The sequence below is a fragment of the Myotis myotis genome, unplaced genomic scaffold, assembly GCF_014108235.1.
Source record: "Myotis myotis isolate mMyoMyo1 unplaced genomic scaffold, mMyoMyo1.p scaffold_m19_p_1, whole genome shotgun sequence".
NCBI classification, from domain to species: Eukaryota; Metazoa; Chordata; class Mammalia; order Chiroptera; family Vespertilionidae; genus Myotis; species Myotis myotis.
In genome coordinates this window covers 86506787-86527636 of record NW_023416313.1, presented here as the reverse complement: position 1 = coordinate 86527636, position 20850 = coordinate 86506787, and the positions used below count along the sequence as shown (strand labels likewise).

The 20850-nt window shown below is 42.7% G+C and overlaps 1 protein-coding gene across 4 annotated transcripts in view; it reads right to left on the bottom strand.

The window, feature by feature from the left end:
• The window catches only part of PAPSS1 (3'-phosphoadenosine 5'-phosphosulfate synthase 1), a 112194-nt gene that overhangs the window by 30085 nt on the left and 61259 nt on the right, over positions 1 to 20850 (bottom strand). For all 4 annotated transcript variants that reach the window (XM_036343825.1, XM_036343814.1, XM_036343830.1 and 1 more), the window contains one exon: positions 14815 to 15083. In XM_036343825.1, coding sequence (XP_036199718.1) covers positions 14815 to 15083 — 269 coding nt within the window. The remainder of the gene's footprint in view (positions 1 to 14814; positions 15084 to 20850) is intronic.

The following is a 20850-nucleotide window of genomic DNA, read 5'->3' as shown; positions in this document are numbered from 1 at the left end:
ACTCTGCAGGTCTCAGCGGGTCCAGCAGACCCCAAATCCAGGACCAATGTGTTCCACTTGGATTCCCAGTCTGTGCCGTGGTCCGGAAACTATCCCAGGCACCAGACCAGGGTAAACGGGGTTCACTGTGTGTGCTCCCCATCTCTCAGGATTATGTTTCTGCACACTGCCTTCACACAGGTGTTTCACATACTTAATTGATTTTATAGTTGTTTTCAGCAAGAGGACAAGTCCAGTATCCATTACCCCATTATGACCAGAAGCAAACATCTAGATGTATTTTGAAAGTGATAAGGAACATAATTTTTGTGGACAGACAGGCATGGGTTAGGAGAGAAAATGATGATCCCAAGATCTCTGAAGGAACTGGGATCCCCTGAGATGGCGGAAGCTAAGGGTAAAGTGGATTTGGAGGGTGCAAAATGAGGCAATTAACATTTTAGGCATGGTAAGTTTGAGCTGTATGTTAGACACTCAAGGTGGTGGGATATACGGTTTGGAGTTCAGAAAAGAGATGTGAATTACACAGAGATATTTGAGTATCATCAGCATAGAGGTATCTAAAGCAGGGTTAAAAGTACTACATACTTTTAATCAAGTTGGGAAACAAGCAACGCTAAATAATATAGCATGTGAGCATATGTACACGTGATGAAAATGTGTGTAAAGGTAAGGAAATAAAAAGCACAAAATTCAAGACTGTGATAATCTGGAGAGGGAGGAGAATGGCAGGAGAGTTATTCTGGAAACTATGGTGTTTCTAGGACTTAAGACTTTGATTCACACACACACACACACACACAAAACCTGGCTCAATAAATGTGCTTCTCTGTTTATCATGTCAGTCACAGACCTTTTGTAGTTCCATAGATTCCAAGTCAGTGACAAAGCAGACACTGAAGTGCACAGTGATCAATCTGCTTATGTGAATGAAAACTGGCATAAAATTTCTGACAGGCATGTTGGCAAATGTCAAAAACCTAAGCAATTCCAATTCCAGATGAGATTGAGAGGAGAAGCTGGGAGAAGCAAGTTATATTTCTCAGGTCAGAGGCAATTTACAGTTGTTCACTCAATAATTTTCAAAGGTAACAATTATATAAATAATCACAACTTAATAAACTAACTCACAGACCAATGATGACAGTGCACCCATACACCAGATACCACAAATTATGATCAATCTAACTCTGTGCATCTGAGGTCCATGCAAGTTTGTTTTACAAAGCAATATTGATTTATGCTCCCACCATGTTTTACTTTTTCAAAGTAAATGGAGGAAAACTTTATTAAGGTTACTTAGTTCCCAACAAACTTAAAAGTAGATAGGGTGTCAACACAGCATTTAAAATAAACCTGAAAAAAGAAAACACATTTCTTAAAATGTAGCTCAAATTTTACCTACTCTGGTTCAAAGGGTTCCTACCTCACACTGCTTAAATATGTTTCAAATTACACAAACCACAAGATTTTGTATTCATTACACAAACTGGAAGAAAATTAAAGGACGTCTAAACTTCACAAAAATATTCACAAGATCTAAGATTTCCACAACACTGACTATATTTTTAAAGTTTTGCTTAAAATGTTTTTTTCCTGACCTTTTATATTTTATTGTGCTTAATTAAAACATGAATACAGCTCTTTATCAGGAAAGACTTTTGCAAGTTACAGTTTCTTGACTAAGGAAACTCATTCATTGTCTGAAAAAGATAATATGCTCCCTAAAAGACAACTGTCAAAAACAAACAAAAAGTGAAATAAAAACTTGACAAGAAAAAAGACCTGTAGATGGTATTTTAGCCGCAAGTATTAATATGGCATATATTCGCTGATCTTCATTCATTTGAATACAACTTAATATAAGTCAAAATAAAGAATTAAAACGGAAACATCTTCACTGAAATTATTCTCTTTTTGTCATTAGACAAAAGGCAAGAAGATCTTTATCCAATATCTGAAATCAGTGACTTATTTAGTCTAAAGTTGCATTTAAAAGTAGACTAATTAAAGGAGATAGATGGAAGACAAAAGGACTATTTTCTTCTACATATTTCCCACTTCCTAGAAACCGTTTTTATTAGCCAAATTAAAAGAAAACAAGAAACAATCAGAAGTGACCAGTGAGTTAACAATTTAAATATAATCAAAACCATTAACAAAAATGTATATACTGGGAGTAACTCATCCCTATTGAAAGAACAATCTATATACGGAAGTCATAAAACTAACTGTATGTAACAAACATTAATTTATATAACAAAACTTTAAAATACTCTATAACCCCAAATAGTACAATAATTGAATTGTTTGGAAACTGTGGTATTTCTAGGACTTAAAGACACAGGTTAGCAGAGAAAACACCTGGCTCAATAAATACCCCTCTCTGGGTACAGTGTTAGTCACAAAGACCTGTGATGGGTTCCAGAGATTCAAACTTGGTGATAAAGCAGACATCTACATGCACAGTGACCACCTGCCTGAATATTACACTCTTTCACTCCGCTTACGTGAATGAAAAGTGGTATATAATTTCTGAAAGGCATGTCAAAAACCTAAGCAATTCCAGAAATTGAGAACAGTATGCAAAGATGTTCATTTCAGGATTCATCACAGAATGGTTAATAATAAAAGACAGAAAACAACTCAAATCTCCTTAAATAGGGTGTGCCTATTGATTAAATTAATTTCCTAGCACTAGAAAACTGTGCAGTGATTTAAAAATACAGGAAAATCAGCCATGGACGGTGTAACTCAGTTGTTTAGGCATTGTCCAGTGCACTAAAAGGTTTCTGGTTGATTCCCAGTCAGGGCACAAGCCCAGGTTGTAGGCTGAATACAAATGCCAAGTGCTAACTAATACTGACGTTCAATAATTATCTCACTTCACCTTCAATTATGGTTTGAGAATGGCCTCATCAAACTGCATATGTATTTTTAATTTTTCTCAATTGAAAATACTGAGGATAATAAATAATTTTTTAATCCAGCTAAGCTGACCCATTTCTTTATATATTCACACCAAAATTTTATTTTATTTAAGTGTAATAAATTTTATTAAAGCCAATATTCTGTAAGGCAAAACTCTGATACTCAATTGGTCTATAAAAGAACTTCAGGCACAGAAACATTTTTAATGTAAATGTGCACATTTCCTTTTCCAAACTATCAAAAGTGCACTTATTTTAACACTACTAAAATTCTTTAGAAAGTTATATCCATTACCTATTCTTGTTGGGTAAAAAAATCAATACCTCCATTCATCTTAGGAATTCCACGTCAAAATACTCTTCCCTTCTTTGTACCTTACATTAGCACATCACTCTAGTATTAATCTATTTTCTATAAATTCCTAGATCATGACCGCCTGCCTCTTGATTTCTCAGCAGTAGGAATCACTGTAAGCTCTTCAAGCTGACAGAGCTACTTAAACTGCATCAAGGCCTACAAGACAGGACATCAGAGCAGGAGAGAAAATACAAGTTAGTATATTTAGGGAAGAAATAGTATAGACTACCGAACTATTGAAAAACCAGGCTAACAGAAAATATTAAAACCTGATGCTGCTTTAATAACAACAGATTTTGAGCTGAAAAATCTATAGAAAAATCAGGAGAAAGAAAAAGGACAGTCTTCCCCCATGAGAAGCATCCTAAAACACCTGTAAAATCTACAATATCTCTGAATTAAAGTAGTCATTTTAGTTCTCAAGCTAAAAGTATATAAAATATCAGACTATACAGATCCCAATTACTTTCAAAATAAATCACCAGATCTAAAATGTTTTTATAATTCTGACTCAAAATTGCTTATCCAAAAATCTCAAATCCAATTTTTTCCAATTTTATTGAGATACTAGTGGCCCTGCGCACCACTGCTGCTTGCCTCAGCTGGCCGCCCCGCCCGCCACCCACCGCTTCTCGCCCACCAGCCACTTGTAACTCTCCACCACACATAGCTCACTGCCCCGCCTTCCTGTAGCTCTCTGCCACAGGTAGCTCGCCGCCCCACCCTCATAACTCATATTACCTCTTTATTACATAGGATAATTAACATGTAACATGTTCTATAAGTTTAAGGTGTGAAACGTGATGACTTGATTACTATAGAAAGATTAGTTAACCTATCCATCTGAAATTCAAAAACCTAGTTTTTTAACTAATTTAGTAGCAAAACCTGACCAAAACTGACATGAAGTTATTTATGGGTTTTACTGATCCCACTCAGTGTGAGAAATCATTCACACTGCTACAGAAATTTCTATGTTCTCTATGTCCCAGATCCACCAGTAGAATTATACATGACCCCAAATAGTTTGGATAAGAGATTGTGAATCTGTGTCGCACTGCTCCAGAAAAATGAATAAAATAAATAAGCACAAGACAAAATTAGCAAGGATGCCACAGGGGGCCAAAGGTTACAATTAAAACTTGAGAATGTATGGCTCCCATAATTAGGCTCAGATCTCAAGAATAACGTCCCTTAAGCTATCAGAACTCTTGCAAGTGTTATAGGCAGGAACAGATTTCTAACCTAACACATATTACTGCTCCAGACAGATACTGGATGAAACCATGAACTAATTAACCGACTATATGGGCATCCAGGGGGCAACACAGTAGTTCTGTGGTTGGCAGTCAGACAGACATGAGCAGAGCAAGCACGATGGGCCAGGTACAGAAGGTCACCAGGGCAACCTCTCAGATAGCTGGTCATTTGGTTCAGACCCTCCCCTGACCTTTCCTCCCCTGGCATGTCACTAGTCATGTGGTAAACCCCTTTGGAGGAGGAACTAGGGGTGGAAGAGCGGCCTCATGCGACTCCCATGTGAATCCTTGCACAACCACTCCCTTAAGCATTAACCCCTAGGGAAAACATCTAGGCTTCAGCTGTCTTTCAGCTCCAGGCCCAGAAAAACAACAAAACCAGACAAGCAATGCCATGGCTGACATCAGGACCAGCTGCAATAACTAATGATCCCTGTCTTAATGCTGACCAATCAATGGAGACACACCTGGAAAGCTGATGAATATTCTATTGAGATCCTTCCCTGGGAAATCCCCTAAAATCCCCACTCTTAACAGCCCTTAAAATGGAGGACCCATCTATGGAGCACACCATGCCTCTCCCCACCCCCTTCTCCCAGGAGTATTTTCCTTGTCTCTCTCTCCTAAGCTCTAAGGGCCCTTTTGCCTCTGCAAGTTGTTTCCTGAGCCCATTTCTGCTACAGCTCACTTCTTCTACCTCTGTGACTTTCTAAATAAACTTTCTCTTATAGTTTGAGTCTTAGCTCTGAATTCTTTCTTAGCCAGAATTCAAGTACCAAGGTTGCTGAACTGAGGTCCAGACTGACTCTAGCAGTCTAATACTTAGTGCCCCACCTTATCTAAGGCTTTGTTTTCTGTGGTTTCAGTTACTTGCAGTCCACCACAGTCTGAAAATATTAAGTGGAAAATTCCAGAAATAAATGGTTTGGTGCCCCATTCCATTCTGACCAGTGTGATGAAACCTCATGCTCTCCCACTCCATCCCGCCCAGGACATAAATCCCTTTGTCCAAAATCTTCATGCTGTACAGCCTCCCTGCCTGTTAGCCACTTACTAACCATTTCAGTTATCGGATCACCTGTCATAGTATCATACTGTTTATGTTCAAGTAACTAAGTAAAATTTAAGTATTTTAATTAATGATGGCCCCAAAGTGCAAGAGTAGTGATGCTGGCAAACTGGATATGCCAAAGAGAAGGTGCTTCTGTTAACACTGTAATTAGCTAGTTTTAATATTAATAACTAGTGACCCGGGGCGTGAAATCGCACAGCACAGCCCACCCGAGTGCGCCCCGCCCACCTGCTTGCTGCCCCGCCTTGACATCCTAACCTCTCCACCCAGAGCTTGAGCGCACCTGGCCCCGCCCCCAATCCCTCCGGCCTTCTCTGGCCGCTTCAAGCCCCACTCTTGGTCCCGTAAGTCATCTTGGGCTGGACCCACCTCCTCCAGGCACCAGCTTGCTTTCGCCCCGTCTCTGGAGCAACGCGGCGGCTCTGCCTTGCCACGCATGCAGCCTCCTGCTGAACGGCTGTTACAGTGTGAGGGTATCACGGCTATTAGCATATAGCTCTTTATTACATAGAATAGCAAAGTAGCAAACGGAAGGCCAGACATTATAAACATGGTCATCTGGGAAACTTCACCAGGAAGCTACAACATCACACTCCCCAGGGAACCACCAACCCATTCCCTGCAAATCACTGGGGAAAGGGGTCCAACAATGAGGAAGATGGACACATGGGCAGTAACATCTGGGTAATGTAGGAAAGATGTTTGCCTGCCAGTCTAAGCTGGAAAAAAGATAAATGGCTAGAGGGGATGGAGCCACTGCAAGCATACAAAATCTTAGAAGGTTAAAATGCACAGACAAAGAAATTCTCTCTAGAATCTCTTGTTTCTCTCTTGTTCTGTGGCTTCGTTTCTGCTTCCTTGTACTCACCCATTTCCTCCATAGCCATGTGGCTCCAGGATCCACATAGCCCATGGCCATGCATCCCACAGCCAATGGACTACAGCTGTGAACACAAGCTCATCTAGCCAGATGCTGGACTCAACTGTGCAAACATGGAATAGAAACTCTGGGCAATGGCTTTAATCCCAGCCCTCATGAAAACACAGCTGGACTTTTTCCTTGGCAGGGCAGAGGGAGATAGAACTTGGAAACTCAGGGGTTTGATTCCACAGAAATAAAACTTTCCATGATACCTCATCCTCCCATGGGGGCCCCTCCAGAAATTCTTATTCCAGTGGCACCCCAAGAAGCTCACTTTCACCAGCAACCAGTGGGGACATAGAGGACATCCCACCAATAACACTTCCTTTAAGTGAAACCGTATATAGGTATAGGAAAAAAAATCCTATCCTGTGTAATAAAAGGCTAATAAGCAAATCGACTGAATGGCGAAACAACCATTCGCTATGACGTGCACTGACCACCAGGGGGCAGATGCTCAACACAGGAGCTGCCCCCTGGTGGTCAGTGCACTCCCACAGGGGAAGTGCCGCTCAGCCAGAAGCCGGGCTCACAGCTGGCAACCGCAGCGGCAGTCTCTCCTGCCTCCACAGCAACACTAAAGATGTCCGACTGACGACTTAGGCCTAAGCCGTCAGTCGGACATCCCCCGAGGGCTCCTGGACTTCAAGAGAGTGCAGGCGGGGCTGAGCAACCCTCTTCCCCCTGAGTGCACGAATCTCATGCACTGAGCCTATAGTTAGTATATATAGGGCTCAGCCCTATTCATGATTTCAGGCATCTACTGGGGCACATCCCCCGAGGATAAAGGGGACTACTGTATGTTCCTACCATCTTTGTTTAAGGGCACCTGCTCACTTACACAGAATCAGTCTCTCTTAAGGGGTCATTTAACAAATCATGGGTAGCTTTCATGGCAAAGAAAAGTTCTTCCCTCCAACAATGTGTTTTCTCCAAATTCAACTGGCAGTTCTCATCTGAAGATCTTAAACCAGATTACAGCTGCTAGTTGTATATATCTACATTCCAAAATACATCTAACTTTCACGTTAACAGGTCTTAGAAAGCATTATCATCCTTTACAAAAAGAGATTTAGTAATTTGGTAGAAGGGACAAACACGACTTCTATAGGCAATTAATACCTCACAAAAATATAAACATAACACCTTTTTAGCATTAGAAAAGCAACTCTCCCTCCCCACCCACCCAATTCCTAAAATGGAACTTAGGAATCAAGCTCTTAAATCTTTTTTTTTAAATATATTTTATTGATTTTTTACAGAGAGGAAGGGAGAGGGATAGAGAGTTAGAAACATCGATAAGCGAGAAACATCAACCAGTTGCCTCCTGCACACCCCCTACTGGGGATGTGCCCACAGCCAAGGTACATGCCCTTGACTGGAATCGAACCTGGGACCCTTAAGTCTGCAGGCCGACACTCTATCCACTGAGCCAAACCAGTTAGGGCAAGCTGTTAAATCTTTACAGACTGGAAAGTCAGGGACAAACTGGTGATAACCAAACAGGCTTGACAGCTGCTCATTGTTCTGAAAAGCATTTGTGCGAGGGAAACAAATCTGGTAACAATGCCTTCTAAATGACCTACAGAAAATGAATAAAGGAAGAGTCACTGTTTTTATTTAATTATTAGTTGGCAAATAAGCATTACTGGCAGACTCTTTCCTGATGTCACTGGAAAAGCTACAAAAAAATGAGTGGTGTCCTTTTTGTTTATTACCAAAAACAAACAGAACAAAACATTCATTTAAGGCTGTAAATAAGCCAAATAAGTCAAACAAGTGAGGTGGTTGAGAAAGAGAAATGGATAGTTTTCATTAGCCGCTCAATCTCAGAGTTTAAATCCTGTGAGGTCATAAACATTAAAACACTTAGTAGTTTAAAATAGGAAGATGTTTACTAGTATGCCTACACTTTGCTCTTTACAAGTTCCTTTTACTCACGCATCAGATCTGATGCTTCCTGACAAGAACTGCACCTCTAAGCCTATTCCTGACACTCCAGCCAGGCATGGCCTGCGACATACAACTCGAGGTGCCTTTATAGCTCTCTAAGCCCTGCGTGCTCTGTGCAGGCACCGAGATTCCATGCCCTTCCACCGACTACCAAGGCACAGACCCCTTGGGGGCTTCCACACAGCAAGGAGCACAGGCCAACAGAATACACATCTTGCTGGATGCAGGATCTGACACTCTCTCCTTGACCTAACTCTAGTCAGGCTCTTCGAAGCCCTCCAGGCCTTGACCTTCAGTGTGCATCTTTGTTGGACCTGAAATGACCAGCTGTAGCAAAAGTCTTGCTAACTGAATTCCTCATCCATCGTATCTGATCCAGTTCTTCATCCCCTACTTCCATCCCTCACATGATACTTGGTCAGACTGGCCCGCTTTCAGCAAGAATCCTGCTTGGTCTGTTTAACCAGAATCATCCCTTGACTGTTATTTCCAATGTTGCCTCTTAGTAGTTTTCCATCCATAACCCCCACCCACTCTTTGGCTATAATTCCCCCCACCTGTCTGTCTATGCCATATTTAGAACTGAGCCCCGTTCTACCCTGAGGTCTCTTTTCCTCTATGGTAATAGTTCCCAAATAAAATCTACCTTCCCTGCCCTAGCTGATTTGGCTCAATGGATAGAGTGTTGGCCTACGAACTGAAGGGTCCTGGGTTCGATTCCGGTCAAGGGCACATGCCCGGGCTGCGAGCTTGATCCCCAGTAGGGGGCGTGCAGGAGGCAGCTGATCAATGATTCTCTCTCATCATTAATGTTTCCTTCCCTCTCCCTTCCTCTCTGAAATCAATAAAAATATATATATTTTTAAATCTACTTTCCCCATTATAACTACTAACCTGCTCGGAGCTTCACTAACCTCATCGTTCAGTGGGAATAAAACCCATCTCACGGAGCTGCTGTGGGGAGGAGGTTACACAATGGATGCAAAGAATCTGTTCAATGTGTGACACAGTAACAGGCACTCAAAAAGGAGTTAATTTCATTTTCCTTTTATTTATTATTGATCTTCATATTTTTTATGTGCTATCAAACACCAAAGAGCATTCCAAATCAGAGGATATATGCTCTGATATGAAGTTTGTTAGGGAAGAGGTCATTCCAGGCTCTCTGTCCAAACCAAAATTCTAGGACTTCACACTGACTGACAGGCAGCCCCCTTGGTGTGGGGACAGAATCCTAGGGATATTGAGAACTTGCAGCAAAGGTACTTTACGAGTGTTTTTAAGGCAGCTGATGCTAATTACCATGTATTATCACAAGCTACGCAATGTGCTAACTGATATACATTATCCCATTCATTCATTCCTCACAACACAAAAACAGTTAGATATTCAGAATATCTAACTGAAGTAGATATCATAAGAGTACAAAAAGCAAAAATGCAGGCACACTTTGTTTTATTGCACTTTACTATGCTTTGCAGATATTATGGGTTGTTGTTGTTGTTGTGTGTGTGTGTGTGTGTGTGTGTGTGTGTTTCATGAATTGAAAGTCTATGGTAACCCTATGTTGAGCAAGTCTATCAGCACCATTTTCCAACAAGATCAGATAATGGTTAGCATTTTTAGCAATAAAGTATTTTTTAATTGAGTTATGTACACTGGGGTGTTTTTTTTAAAATATATATTTTATTAATTTCTTTACAGAGAGAAAGGGAGAGAGACAGAGAGCTAGAAACATCGATGAGAGAGAAACATGGACCAGCTGCCTCCTGCACACCTCCCACTGGGGATGTGCCCGCAACCAAGGTACATGCCCTTGACCGGAATCGAACCTGGGACCCTTCAGTCCGCAAGCCGACGCTCTATCCACTGAGCCAAACCGGTTAGGGCTACACTGGGGTTTTTTTTAAGACATAATGCTATTGTACATTTAATAAACTACAGTATAGTGCAAACATAACTTTTCTGTGTAGTGGAAGACAAAAATATTCATGTGACTCTCTATTGTGATATTAAATTGCAGTAGTCTCACAATTATCTCTGAGGTATGCCTGTACAGATTATATAAAGAATATCATAACCCACAGCTCTAGGCTATAATAATCAAAAAATAAGTGAAAGCCACTATACCAGAGATTCCCCCTCTAATGAATATCAATAGGGCCATCCTAAGTCACTATTTTGGAACATCTGTAGATTTTAAGAATTTATCTCCAGACTGTTTTAAAAGAATATATGACCACGTATTTTTAAAATGCATTACTATTATATCCTATATAATAAAAGGCTAATATGCAAATCAACCGAACAGCAGAATAACCGGTCACTATGATGTGCACTGACCAACAGGGGGCAGATGCTCAAGGCAGGAGCTGCCCCCTGGTGGTCAGTGCGCTCCCACAGGGGGAGCACCACTCAGCTCACAACTGGCGAACACAACTACAGTGGCGGGAGCCTCTCCTGCCTCCACGACAGCGCTAAGGATGTCTAACTGCAGGGAGCAGGCCTAAGCCATCAGTTGGACATCCCCTGAGGGCTACCAGACTGCAAGAGGGTGCAGTCCAAGCTGATGGACACTCCCCTGAGTGCACGAATTTGATGCACTGGGTCTCTAGTAGTAAGATAAAAAAAATAAAACATGCTGTGGAGGTTAAATACATGGCTCTGTGGCCAGACGGTCTATAGACTATTATGTGACCTTGAACTACTTTTGAGTCTGTTTCCTTACCTTTAAATTGAGAACAGTAATAGTACCTTCCCTCAGTGTGGTTTTAAGGATTAAGTTAGCTAACACATGTAAAACACCTGAAATATGCCTGACAAATACAATAAGAGTGCAATAAAAGTGAACTTATTATCCTTTATTTCTCAATCACTGTATTGAACAACTCATTTACCATGCTCCAATTCCTCTTCAGGTTCAATGGAAACATTTTCGCAATTGCTTTAGAAATAGTAAAAGTATTACAAAGTGCTTGGCCAAATAGTCTAGGCCAGTGGTCAGCAAACCGCGTCTCGCGAGCCACATGCGGCTCTTTGGCCCCTTGAGTGTGGCTCTTCCACAAAATACCGGCTCTTTCACAAAATACCGACTTCTGCTCATTGGCCACGAAGTTTCAATCGCACTGTACGTGCGCTCCCCCACGTGGTATTTTGTGGAAGAGCCACACTCAAGGGGCCAAAGAGCCGCATGTGGCTCGCGAGACGCGGTTTGCCGACCACAGGCTAGGCTAAAGGACAGAAATGGCTAAAGTGAGAAAGTACAGGTAAAGAAATAGACTGCAGATGGAAGTATAAAATAGTGCCACCCACTCGAAAACTGACTGACAGCATGTACTGAAGCTGAACAAATATAAACCCACAACCCAGCAATGCTACTCCCAGGTACGCCAACAGAAATGTGCACTAAAGCTTTCATACCGGCACTACTTTTAGCAGCAAAAAACTGGAACTGACCAAAAGCCTATCACAGAGAACACTCCGCAGTTCTGAGAATGACTAACCTCCAACTAACTACATACAACGATAAGGGCAAGTTTCACAAACAAAACGTGAAGTGAAAGAAGCCAGACACGAGAGAGAATATAGAATTCTAGCTATAAAAGGTGTCAGAACAGGTGGGACTGGATGCTGGGATGCGCCACCCACGCCCCCCTCGGGAAGGAAAGATCATCCCCAGCTGCTAGGAGCTCTGCCAGCAAACACCAGGCAGCTGTCCACCCTCTTTAGAAGCTGCCTCTCACAGAGCAGCAGCCCAAAGGCCCGCCCCTTCCCGAGCAGCCAATCACTGGTGAACAAGGGATATAACCACCTATTTCTTATGCAACTTGGAACATCTCTGAAGGCCTTTCCAGAACTCCACATGGGATCAACTAGGCTTCCACTACGACTGAATCACATATCAGCTTTTCCCACTGCCCAACCCTGCTCTCTTTCTTTCCCTTCCCTTCCGTAATCACTGACCCTACGTACTCTCCCTAATAAATGTCCTGAACCCTAATCTTGCTCTCAGAGTCTGTTTCCCAGAGTATCCAAACTACAACCGAGCAAACTGGATCCATGATGTGAGGGGTGGGGACAGTGATGACTACTGAGGAAGGGCAGGTAATGTAGAGGAGGGGGAAGGAAGAAGAACTTCTGGGGTGTTGTAGTAGTCTTTTTAAAAAATATGGGTGTTGGTTGTATGAATGTGACCAAATGGGGGAAATTCATTGTATTGTAAATGTGACTTTTCTGATGTACTATAATTATACTTCAACATGAAATTAAAAGAAAAAACAAAAACTAGAAAATCATCAGAATGGGGCAGAACCTTAAAGAACATTCAGTCCCTCCTCTGTGCATTCTTTAAATAACCATTTACTGGGAACTCAGCACAGCCCAGAGATGGCTAACCCAAGATCGAAAACCAGCTGGTGGCAAACCAGGTCCACATCCGTGCCTGGTCTCCTGGACAACAGTCTTCTACTGCTTTTTCCAGACCATGTTCTCACAGGCAACACTGGGAGTCGAATCTGAGGCCTCCTGCAACCAGCTTGCCAACTAGGCAGTTTTGCCTTGCAAGGAGGAAGACTCAGGTGAGCCAAAATGCAAGCACCCAAAGGTACCTGTAGGTATCTCCACCTTTGAGTCTTCCTGTAGAAACATACCCTGCTCTGAAATCAGAAGACATGAAAATCTTCCTCATGTAGATAAAACAGCATGCTTGACCCTCAAGAAAGGATTCCTTACAGCTGGCTGCATTTATTATTTACCTATCCCCCACTCCCACCTTCTAAAAAGCAGTTTTTAGTTCATTTAGTTAATAAAATGTCCTCTCTCTTCTCCTTTTAGAGAACAAGAAACACAAAGAGGAAAAATATGCCCTGAATTAGGGAAGATAAATTCCTTCACTCTCCTATCTGGCTCTTACCGAGGTTATTTATCATATACCCATTTCTGATGCTAAACTCACTTGGGTCATTGAAAACCATTCATCCTATAATTTTGGAGTACTTCAGACCAAATGATTCCCTTTAGATGATGACGATGATGGTGACAATGATGGTGATGATGGAGATAGGACCAAAGGAGAGGAGATTGGGGAACTATTGTTACAAAATTGTTACTTTATTTCCAAAACAATTTTAGTTCTTCTTTGAGATGTAAAAACTAAAGGTCATGAGTGATCTCTAGGAAACACAAAGGTCTACCACTACCCAATATTCATGAGCACTGTATAACAACAAAGGGGGAAGAACGTGAGAGTTTTACCTGCATTACTTTGGCTGGATCCAAGAGAAGAGCTAATCTTTCAGTGTATTGTGACAGTAGTTTTTTGTTTGCCTGTTTTTCTTGGAAAGAGGTAACAGAGCATACAACCCCACAACTAAGCTCTAATAAAATTTTTTTGGGCTTGAGCCCATAAAATAGCTAAACATTCTTGGATTTTCTTTTAAGCTTTTTTTTCTTTCTTTTATTTTTCTTTTTTTGGAAGAAGATATCACAGGAGTATATACAACTAAATTATTTACTCAAAAGGGCTTCTCTCCCAGATAAATTTGACCAAGAGATGAAAATAATGCCATAATAACGTGCCTTCCACTCTTTAGCTTGAACACTCAAAAAGAAGCTGGCTAGAAATTTCCCACTGTTATTTAAGTCATTCATTCATTCAACAAATATTTTTTGAAAGCCTACTCTGCCTTCAAGCAAAAATCTATTTAAGTCCTCCTTATATAGAGATATAAAAATATCTCAAACTATCCCTTCTCACCCCTTAGTGGAATGCTAGAACCCTCTCCCACCCAAATCAAGAAGCAACTTTATATCCTGACTGTCTTATGCTCCAGTCCTTCACAAAAGAACAGATGAAGAATGTCCCCTGAATGTTTTTAAGACATTCTTCCTACTGCAATACCTTTGGCCCTTCCAAAATTGAGAAGAAAAAATCAGAGCAAATCTGTTTCCTGGGAAGAGTGACTCAGGACTCAGTCAAAGGGATGAGATAGGTGCTATCTGAGCTGTGTCTGTAACGTGGCCAGCAGTTAGTTACAAGAGGTGCCTGTGTCACACCTTTCCGAGCTCACCAAGCTCTCCATCTGCAGAGAACGTGTTCCACAACTGGGACCAAGGACTGCAACAAGAGCAAGAGCAGCATGCCCCTCCCCTGCCCGCCCTTCTCCACCCCTAGAGAGCATCCCTGACAGAGCAGGAGAGCACTCCGGGCACACTCAGTGTTTGCAACAGACACACAGATCAGACGGGTCTGTGGCCGACACTAGCTGTATTCATGAGAGAGGTTTGCACGCTGCTGCGTGAAAATCTCAAAAGCAGTCTACCTCGGTTGGTCCAGCATACATCATGGGGGACGGGAAGATGGCCACCACCGTTGTTTCGGGATTCAGGATGCCTTCCTCCAGCACTGCAGCATGCTGCTTCATTCGCCACATCAAAGGAACATCGTCATCCTTGGTCCAGCCACCCAGAGGGTGCAGGAGAAGAACAGGGCGCCGGTAGCCCCTCTCTAGAAGTTGTTTATGGGTGTCCTGCATTAATAGAGCATGTCCGTTGTGCACTGGGTTGCGTAATTGAAATGCAAAGACAGCATCTGAAAAGAGCATTTGCAGAGTTAAGAGGAGCATGTTTCTAACAGATGACCTTGCAAAATAAACAATTCTTGAAGCTTGATGCTTAGGAATAAGCAAACATGCATTCTCAGAATCAAAAACTGGTAAAAAAAAAAAAAAAAAAAAAAAAAAAACATGCATTGCTCTGACCATGCCAACATGACCTGCACTTCTACTGTATGTTTACTTTACAAATCTCACATGTTTGAGGACGTATCATAACAGTGATGGGTTTATAACAATTACTTTCTGCATTCATGGGAAACTTGAGAACAACGATCATGCTCTTGGGTCCTGACATCCTGGTTCAGCTGCTCACATGGATATAAATGCTTGGTCTTTGCCTTAATGACTCACCAGGCCAATCCCTCCATAGCAGCGGTCGCCAACCTTTCGGACCTCATGGCCCACCACTGGTTGGCAACCGCTGCTCCATGGGACCGAAGATACTTCTTTATTAAAAGAATACAGTAAGGTAGAGACATTTATAATTCAAAAAATTTACTTGCTTTCCAAATATGTACATTTATATTTATTACTTTGCTTGACTGGAGCCCTATCTGGCTTTGTGATGCCAGGTTGGGATTTTGGATTACAGCTGAGCAACACCAATATCCCTTACAAGGGGCGTTGCTATTACCCAAACAATAGGAACTGCCAGATTCATTAGACTGATTAGCTCTATATCTCAGTCTTAGAACCCTGGCTTTTATCCCTACATGGGGCTTCCTATTAGGAGACCTTTCTTAGAAGACATGGTTCTTTGGGGTCACAGAGCAATCTCACAGAAGAGAGTGACAACCCCGTTAGAGGAGCTCTGCATTATAGTGCCTTCACAACACCTGGCACAGCGCCGTGTTCATCCAAGCCTGACTCAGAGAGAGGCACGTCCTCCCCTCCCCTGATAATTTTAAGCTAAACAGTACAACGTCAACGTCTTCTCCAATCTGTTCTCAATTCTAACCCATTTCTATCCCATGACAAAATCCCAGGGGGGAAACTGTGGCACCTATTTAACTAGGGTTTTTTGGGCACAACCTCTGATGTTCTAAGATTTACAGCATTATGCTTTGAAGTTCCTGAAGTTACCTTTTATACAAGAACAAGGCTGGTTTTCACCCAAGAAATAATTGATACTCCATAAAGTACAAAGAAGAAGAAAGTCTTGACACAAATATATGAGCATTTAAAACTATTCTATTTTTAGGAGATAGAAGGAGGGGTAGAGACCTGAAAGTTTTTCTATCCTTCTGAATTCACTTCCATTTTTGTTTTCTTTATAATATAAAAAGATTCCAAAACATTCCTTTGACCACCAAGTAGATTTCTGGAACTCCCTCTCCCAAGACCAAGAAGCAATTTTACTTTGGGACCCTACTGTACTCCAGTTCTTCAAAAAAGGAGAGATGAAGGATGACATTCTCCTGACATTAATATGAATATGAATATTCCTCCATTTGGGTGACTACTGCTTGAACAACCTCCCATACTGATTCTGGCCTAAATCTCATCACTTACTCAGTTCTCTTCCTCTCCTCCCTTCACTTTATGATGCCCATCCTATCTAATAAAAGAGAAACATGGTAATTTGTGTATGACTGCTACCCTTCCCATTGGCTAATCAGGGCAATATGCAAATTAACTGCCAGCCAAGATGGCAGCCAGCAACCAGGAAGCTTAAAGTGAACATGAGGCTTGTTTGCTTCAGTGACGAAAGACTCCAACGTTCCCCGCCTGCCTTGCCGGCCTCTCAGCTGCACTCTAAGCAACACTGTAACAAATATAGAAGCTAAGCAAAACCCCGGGCTTCAGCCAGCAGGACCGCAACATTGTTTCAAATACAGAAGGTAAACAAAGGCCAGAAACCTGCTTTCAGCAGCGGAGGTCTCATAGCTGGAGCCGAGCCTCAGAGATAAAGCTGGCCGAGAATAAAAAAAAAGGAAAAAAGGACAGGTTGGGAGCTTCAGTCACCCGCCAGCCTGAAAACGGCCCTCAGCCCCTCACCCAGGCTGGCCAGGCACCCCAGTGGGGACCCCCACCCTGAAGGGGTGTGACCAGATGCGCCATCATCCCCTCACCCAGGCTGGCCAGAAACCCAAGCGGGACCCCCACCCTGATCCAGGACACCCTTCAGGGCAAACCAGCCGGCCCCCACCTGTGCACCAGGCTTCTATCCTATATAGTAAAAGGGTACTATGCCTCCCTGCACCGGGATCAGTGTGACAGGGGGCAGCGACCAAACCCCCTGATCACCCTGCGGCTCTGTGTGTGACAGGGAGCAGGGCCACAACCTCCCTATCCGCCCTGCTCTGTTCGTGACAGGTGAAGGCGCCCCAACCCCCTGATGGGCCCTGCTCTGTGAGTGACAGGGGGGAGCTCCTCAACCCCCTGATCGGCCCTGCTCTGTGTGTGACAGGGTACGGAGCCCCAACCCCCCTGATGGGCCCTGCTCTGTGCATGACAGAGGGCAGCGCCCCAACCCCCTGATCAGCCCTGCTCTGTGCGTGACAGGGGGTGGCTCCGCAACCTCCCTATCGACCCTGCCTTGAGTGTGACAGGGGGCGGTGCCCCAACCCCCCAATCGGCCCTACCCTGAGTGTGACTAGGGGTGGCATCGCAACCTCCCAATCCGCCCTGCTCTATGCATGACAGGGGGAGGCGCCCCAACTCCCCAATCGGCCCTGCTCTGAGCCCGACCAGGGGCTGCACCTAGGGATTGGGCCTGCCCTCTGCCACCCAGGAGCAGGCCTAATCCAGCAGGGCATTATCTCCCGAGGGGTCCCAGACTGCGAGAGGGCACAGGCCAGGCTGAGAGACCCCCTCTCCCCTCCCCCCCCGAGTGCACAAATTTTTGTGCACCGGGCCTCTAGTTCTTTATAAACTGCCTTGAGTCACAACAGAGACACTTACTAAGCACTAATGAATCCTACTCCAGGTTGCTGTGAGTTGCTGCACTGATGGGAACGTTTGGGGTGGGGGAGAGGTGGAGCGGTCCCATGGGGAGGAAAGGAGACTCTGGCCCAGCACGAGCCTGCAGCACCAGGACCAAGGAGACACCTGCATGGTTCAGGCCAACAGGCTAGGGCCTAGAAGACAGCCCATTTGATTGGGGCACTGCTTACACACCAGGAGGTACAGCAAATAAGTAAATACGTTGAGGATAATGGGAGCCAAGTTTCATACCATAGGAGAAGGAAGGTATAAACACAGAAAGGAGAAAGGCTAGAACAGACTATGTGGAATTGGGTTATAAAGGAAAGTAGGGTGACTTCACGGTTTTCAGCTATTTAGATAGGCAAATACAGGACAGATATAAATGCGTGTGAGTTTATGTGTATATGTGCAAATGTATAATTCTTAGTTCTGTCAACTAAAAGGTCCTACAAGCAACAACTCTACAGTGAGCTGACAATGAGCAAAACTGAAGCCCAAATTTTGCATTCTCTTTAGAATAGTTTTTACCATTGCCCACTTAAACAAATCAGGGCTCCTGGGCAAAATGACTGATTCTGGGGCTAAGGCAAGGAAAGTGCAGTAAGTCCTCAACGTCATCCAATGACATATCATGAAACTGATTTTACCACAGGCTAATGATTTTAAGGAGAGTTAAGTTCCTAGGACAGCTCATCATTATAATGAAACTAGAGGCTCAGTGCACGAAATTCATGCACAGGTAGGGTCCCTAGACCTGGCCAGTGATAAGGGCCCATAGGGGCCCCCCTTCCCTGGCTGCCAGCTGCTGGCCAGGGCCTTCCTTCATTCCATGCCACCACCTGGTGGTCAGTGCACATCATAGCAAGCAATCAAACTCCCAGTCGAACTCCTGAGGGAACACTTTGAATAACTTCAGTGTCATCTATCTATATACAGTGGGGCCTTGACTTACGAGTGTCCCGACTAACGAGTTTTTCGAGATACGAGCCGTCTCTTGGCCGATTTTTTGCTTTGAGTTGTGAGCTAAAATTCGGGTTATGAGCCAGCTTCAGATACCCCACCGCTAGTTGGCGCAGCGAACGTCACAGTGAACGCCACAACATCAGCCCAGCATCATGTGTCTCACTCGTTCACTTTAAGATTTGACATACGAGTAATTTGAGTTATGAGCTCCGCCACTGAACGAATTAAACTCGTAAGTCAAGGCCCCACTGTATATATTCGAAGGCCTGCTGCTCAACATGAGCTGAAATATCCTTTGTGTCATGAAGAAAGTGCTCAAAGAATGACAGGGACATGTCAAAAGGACAAAGCAACCAGTCTGGCAAACCCAGAACAAGCTAAACATCAAAGTAAGTAATAGTAATGGATCGTACCCAACTGAGTAAAACAGGAATCTGTGAGTCCCTAAGAATAAAATAAATGAATAACCAATGGGGGAGAAGTGGAAATTCTACTTTATGGTAGAAAGTCAACTAATAAATGTAAAAGGAATGAAGGGATTAGAAATTCACCATCTGACAGTATTTGTATTGTGCTAAAACTAGCAGGTAAAAGTTTGATGACAAGAGAATATTTATGGTCTAAAATCACTCCCCAAAATACTTGTTAGTAAGTATAAAATAATTTGCTAGCTTTACAGCAGAAAAACACCTGGCAAACACAATCTTAAGTGATAAAAGCTAACTTTAAAAAAGGTTAAACTCATCTGTAACAGAACGAATCAAAACTGCGAGCCACCCAATACGATGCACGAACTCTATTCCCAGCGAGTGTTTCCGAGGTGAGGGAGTGTTAGCTCAGTGCTGGATACGCGGCCTGTGTCCTCTTTAATCACGAACAGGAGTCTATCTTTGAACATGACCCTTGGTTAATGCATCTCAGGTGTATGACGACTACATTCCTAGACTTCAATCAGGTCAAATCTGATTTTGTAAAATCGCCATTTAGCAGGGTTATTTATATGGCAGGATGTGCAAAAGGAAACATAAAAAATAAATTCTGTCTCACATACACATATTTCACAGATTCTAATAATTTATCTACCTAGGTTTTCTTTCCAAAAAGAATTAATCTAGCTCCACACTGGACATTTAACAGATAAAGTTAAGATGGATGGCATATTAAAAGTTCACATTAGAAACATATAAAGGATTTTGCTGCCAAAATTTCTTCCAGGTAGAATTCTTTCCTTACTATCAGTTGCACTCAGAAATCCAATGACCACATTTGATCTGTCTGTCCATTTTTTTCTTGCCAACAGAACCAGGTCTTTCTTGAATTTCAGGTCTTTTCAATTCCTCATCACTATTTATCAATGAATTACACAAATGGCTTTAACCGTCTATAGTTCCAGGCTGTATTTTCACCCCTACCTTTTGGTCTCTCCTCTAAAAAACTTCTGTGAATGAACACTGTAATCAGATGATCTGATCCATTAGGAGCTACACTCCCAGGGTTCTGTCCCAATAAACATAACCCAGTATGCATACTATTGAATTTTCTTTCATCAATTTTTCATCAAAAATAAAAGAATAATGGGCCATATGAACCTGGGGCCACTAATACAACTTTCATTATGTCTCACATTTTAATTCCCATTTTCTAAAAAACAGTGATTTCCCTGATTGTCACACCATAATCAGTATAAAAATTTGCCTTCTCATAATTCCTTATGGCTTAGTTGCAGACTGCTTTACGTAACACCATGTTTGAAAACAGGTGATGATCTACAAGATGACTGAAATTTAATGTTAACACTTATGATTTCCATTTCTTTCTAGCCCTCTGTACCCCTGTTCCTGGAAAAGGACC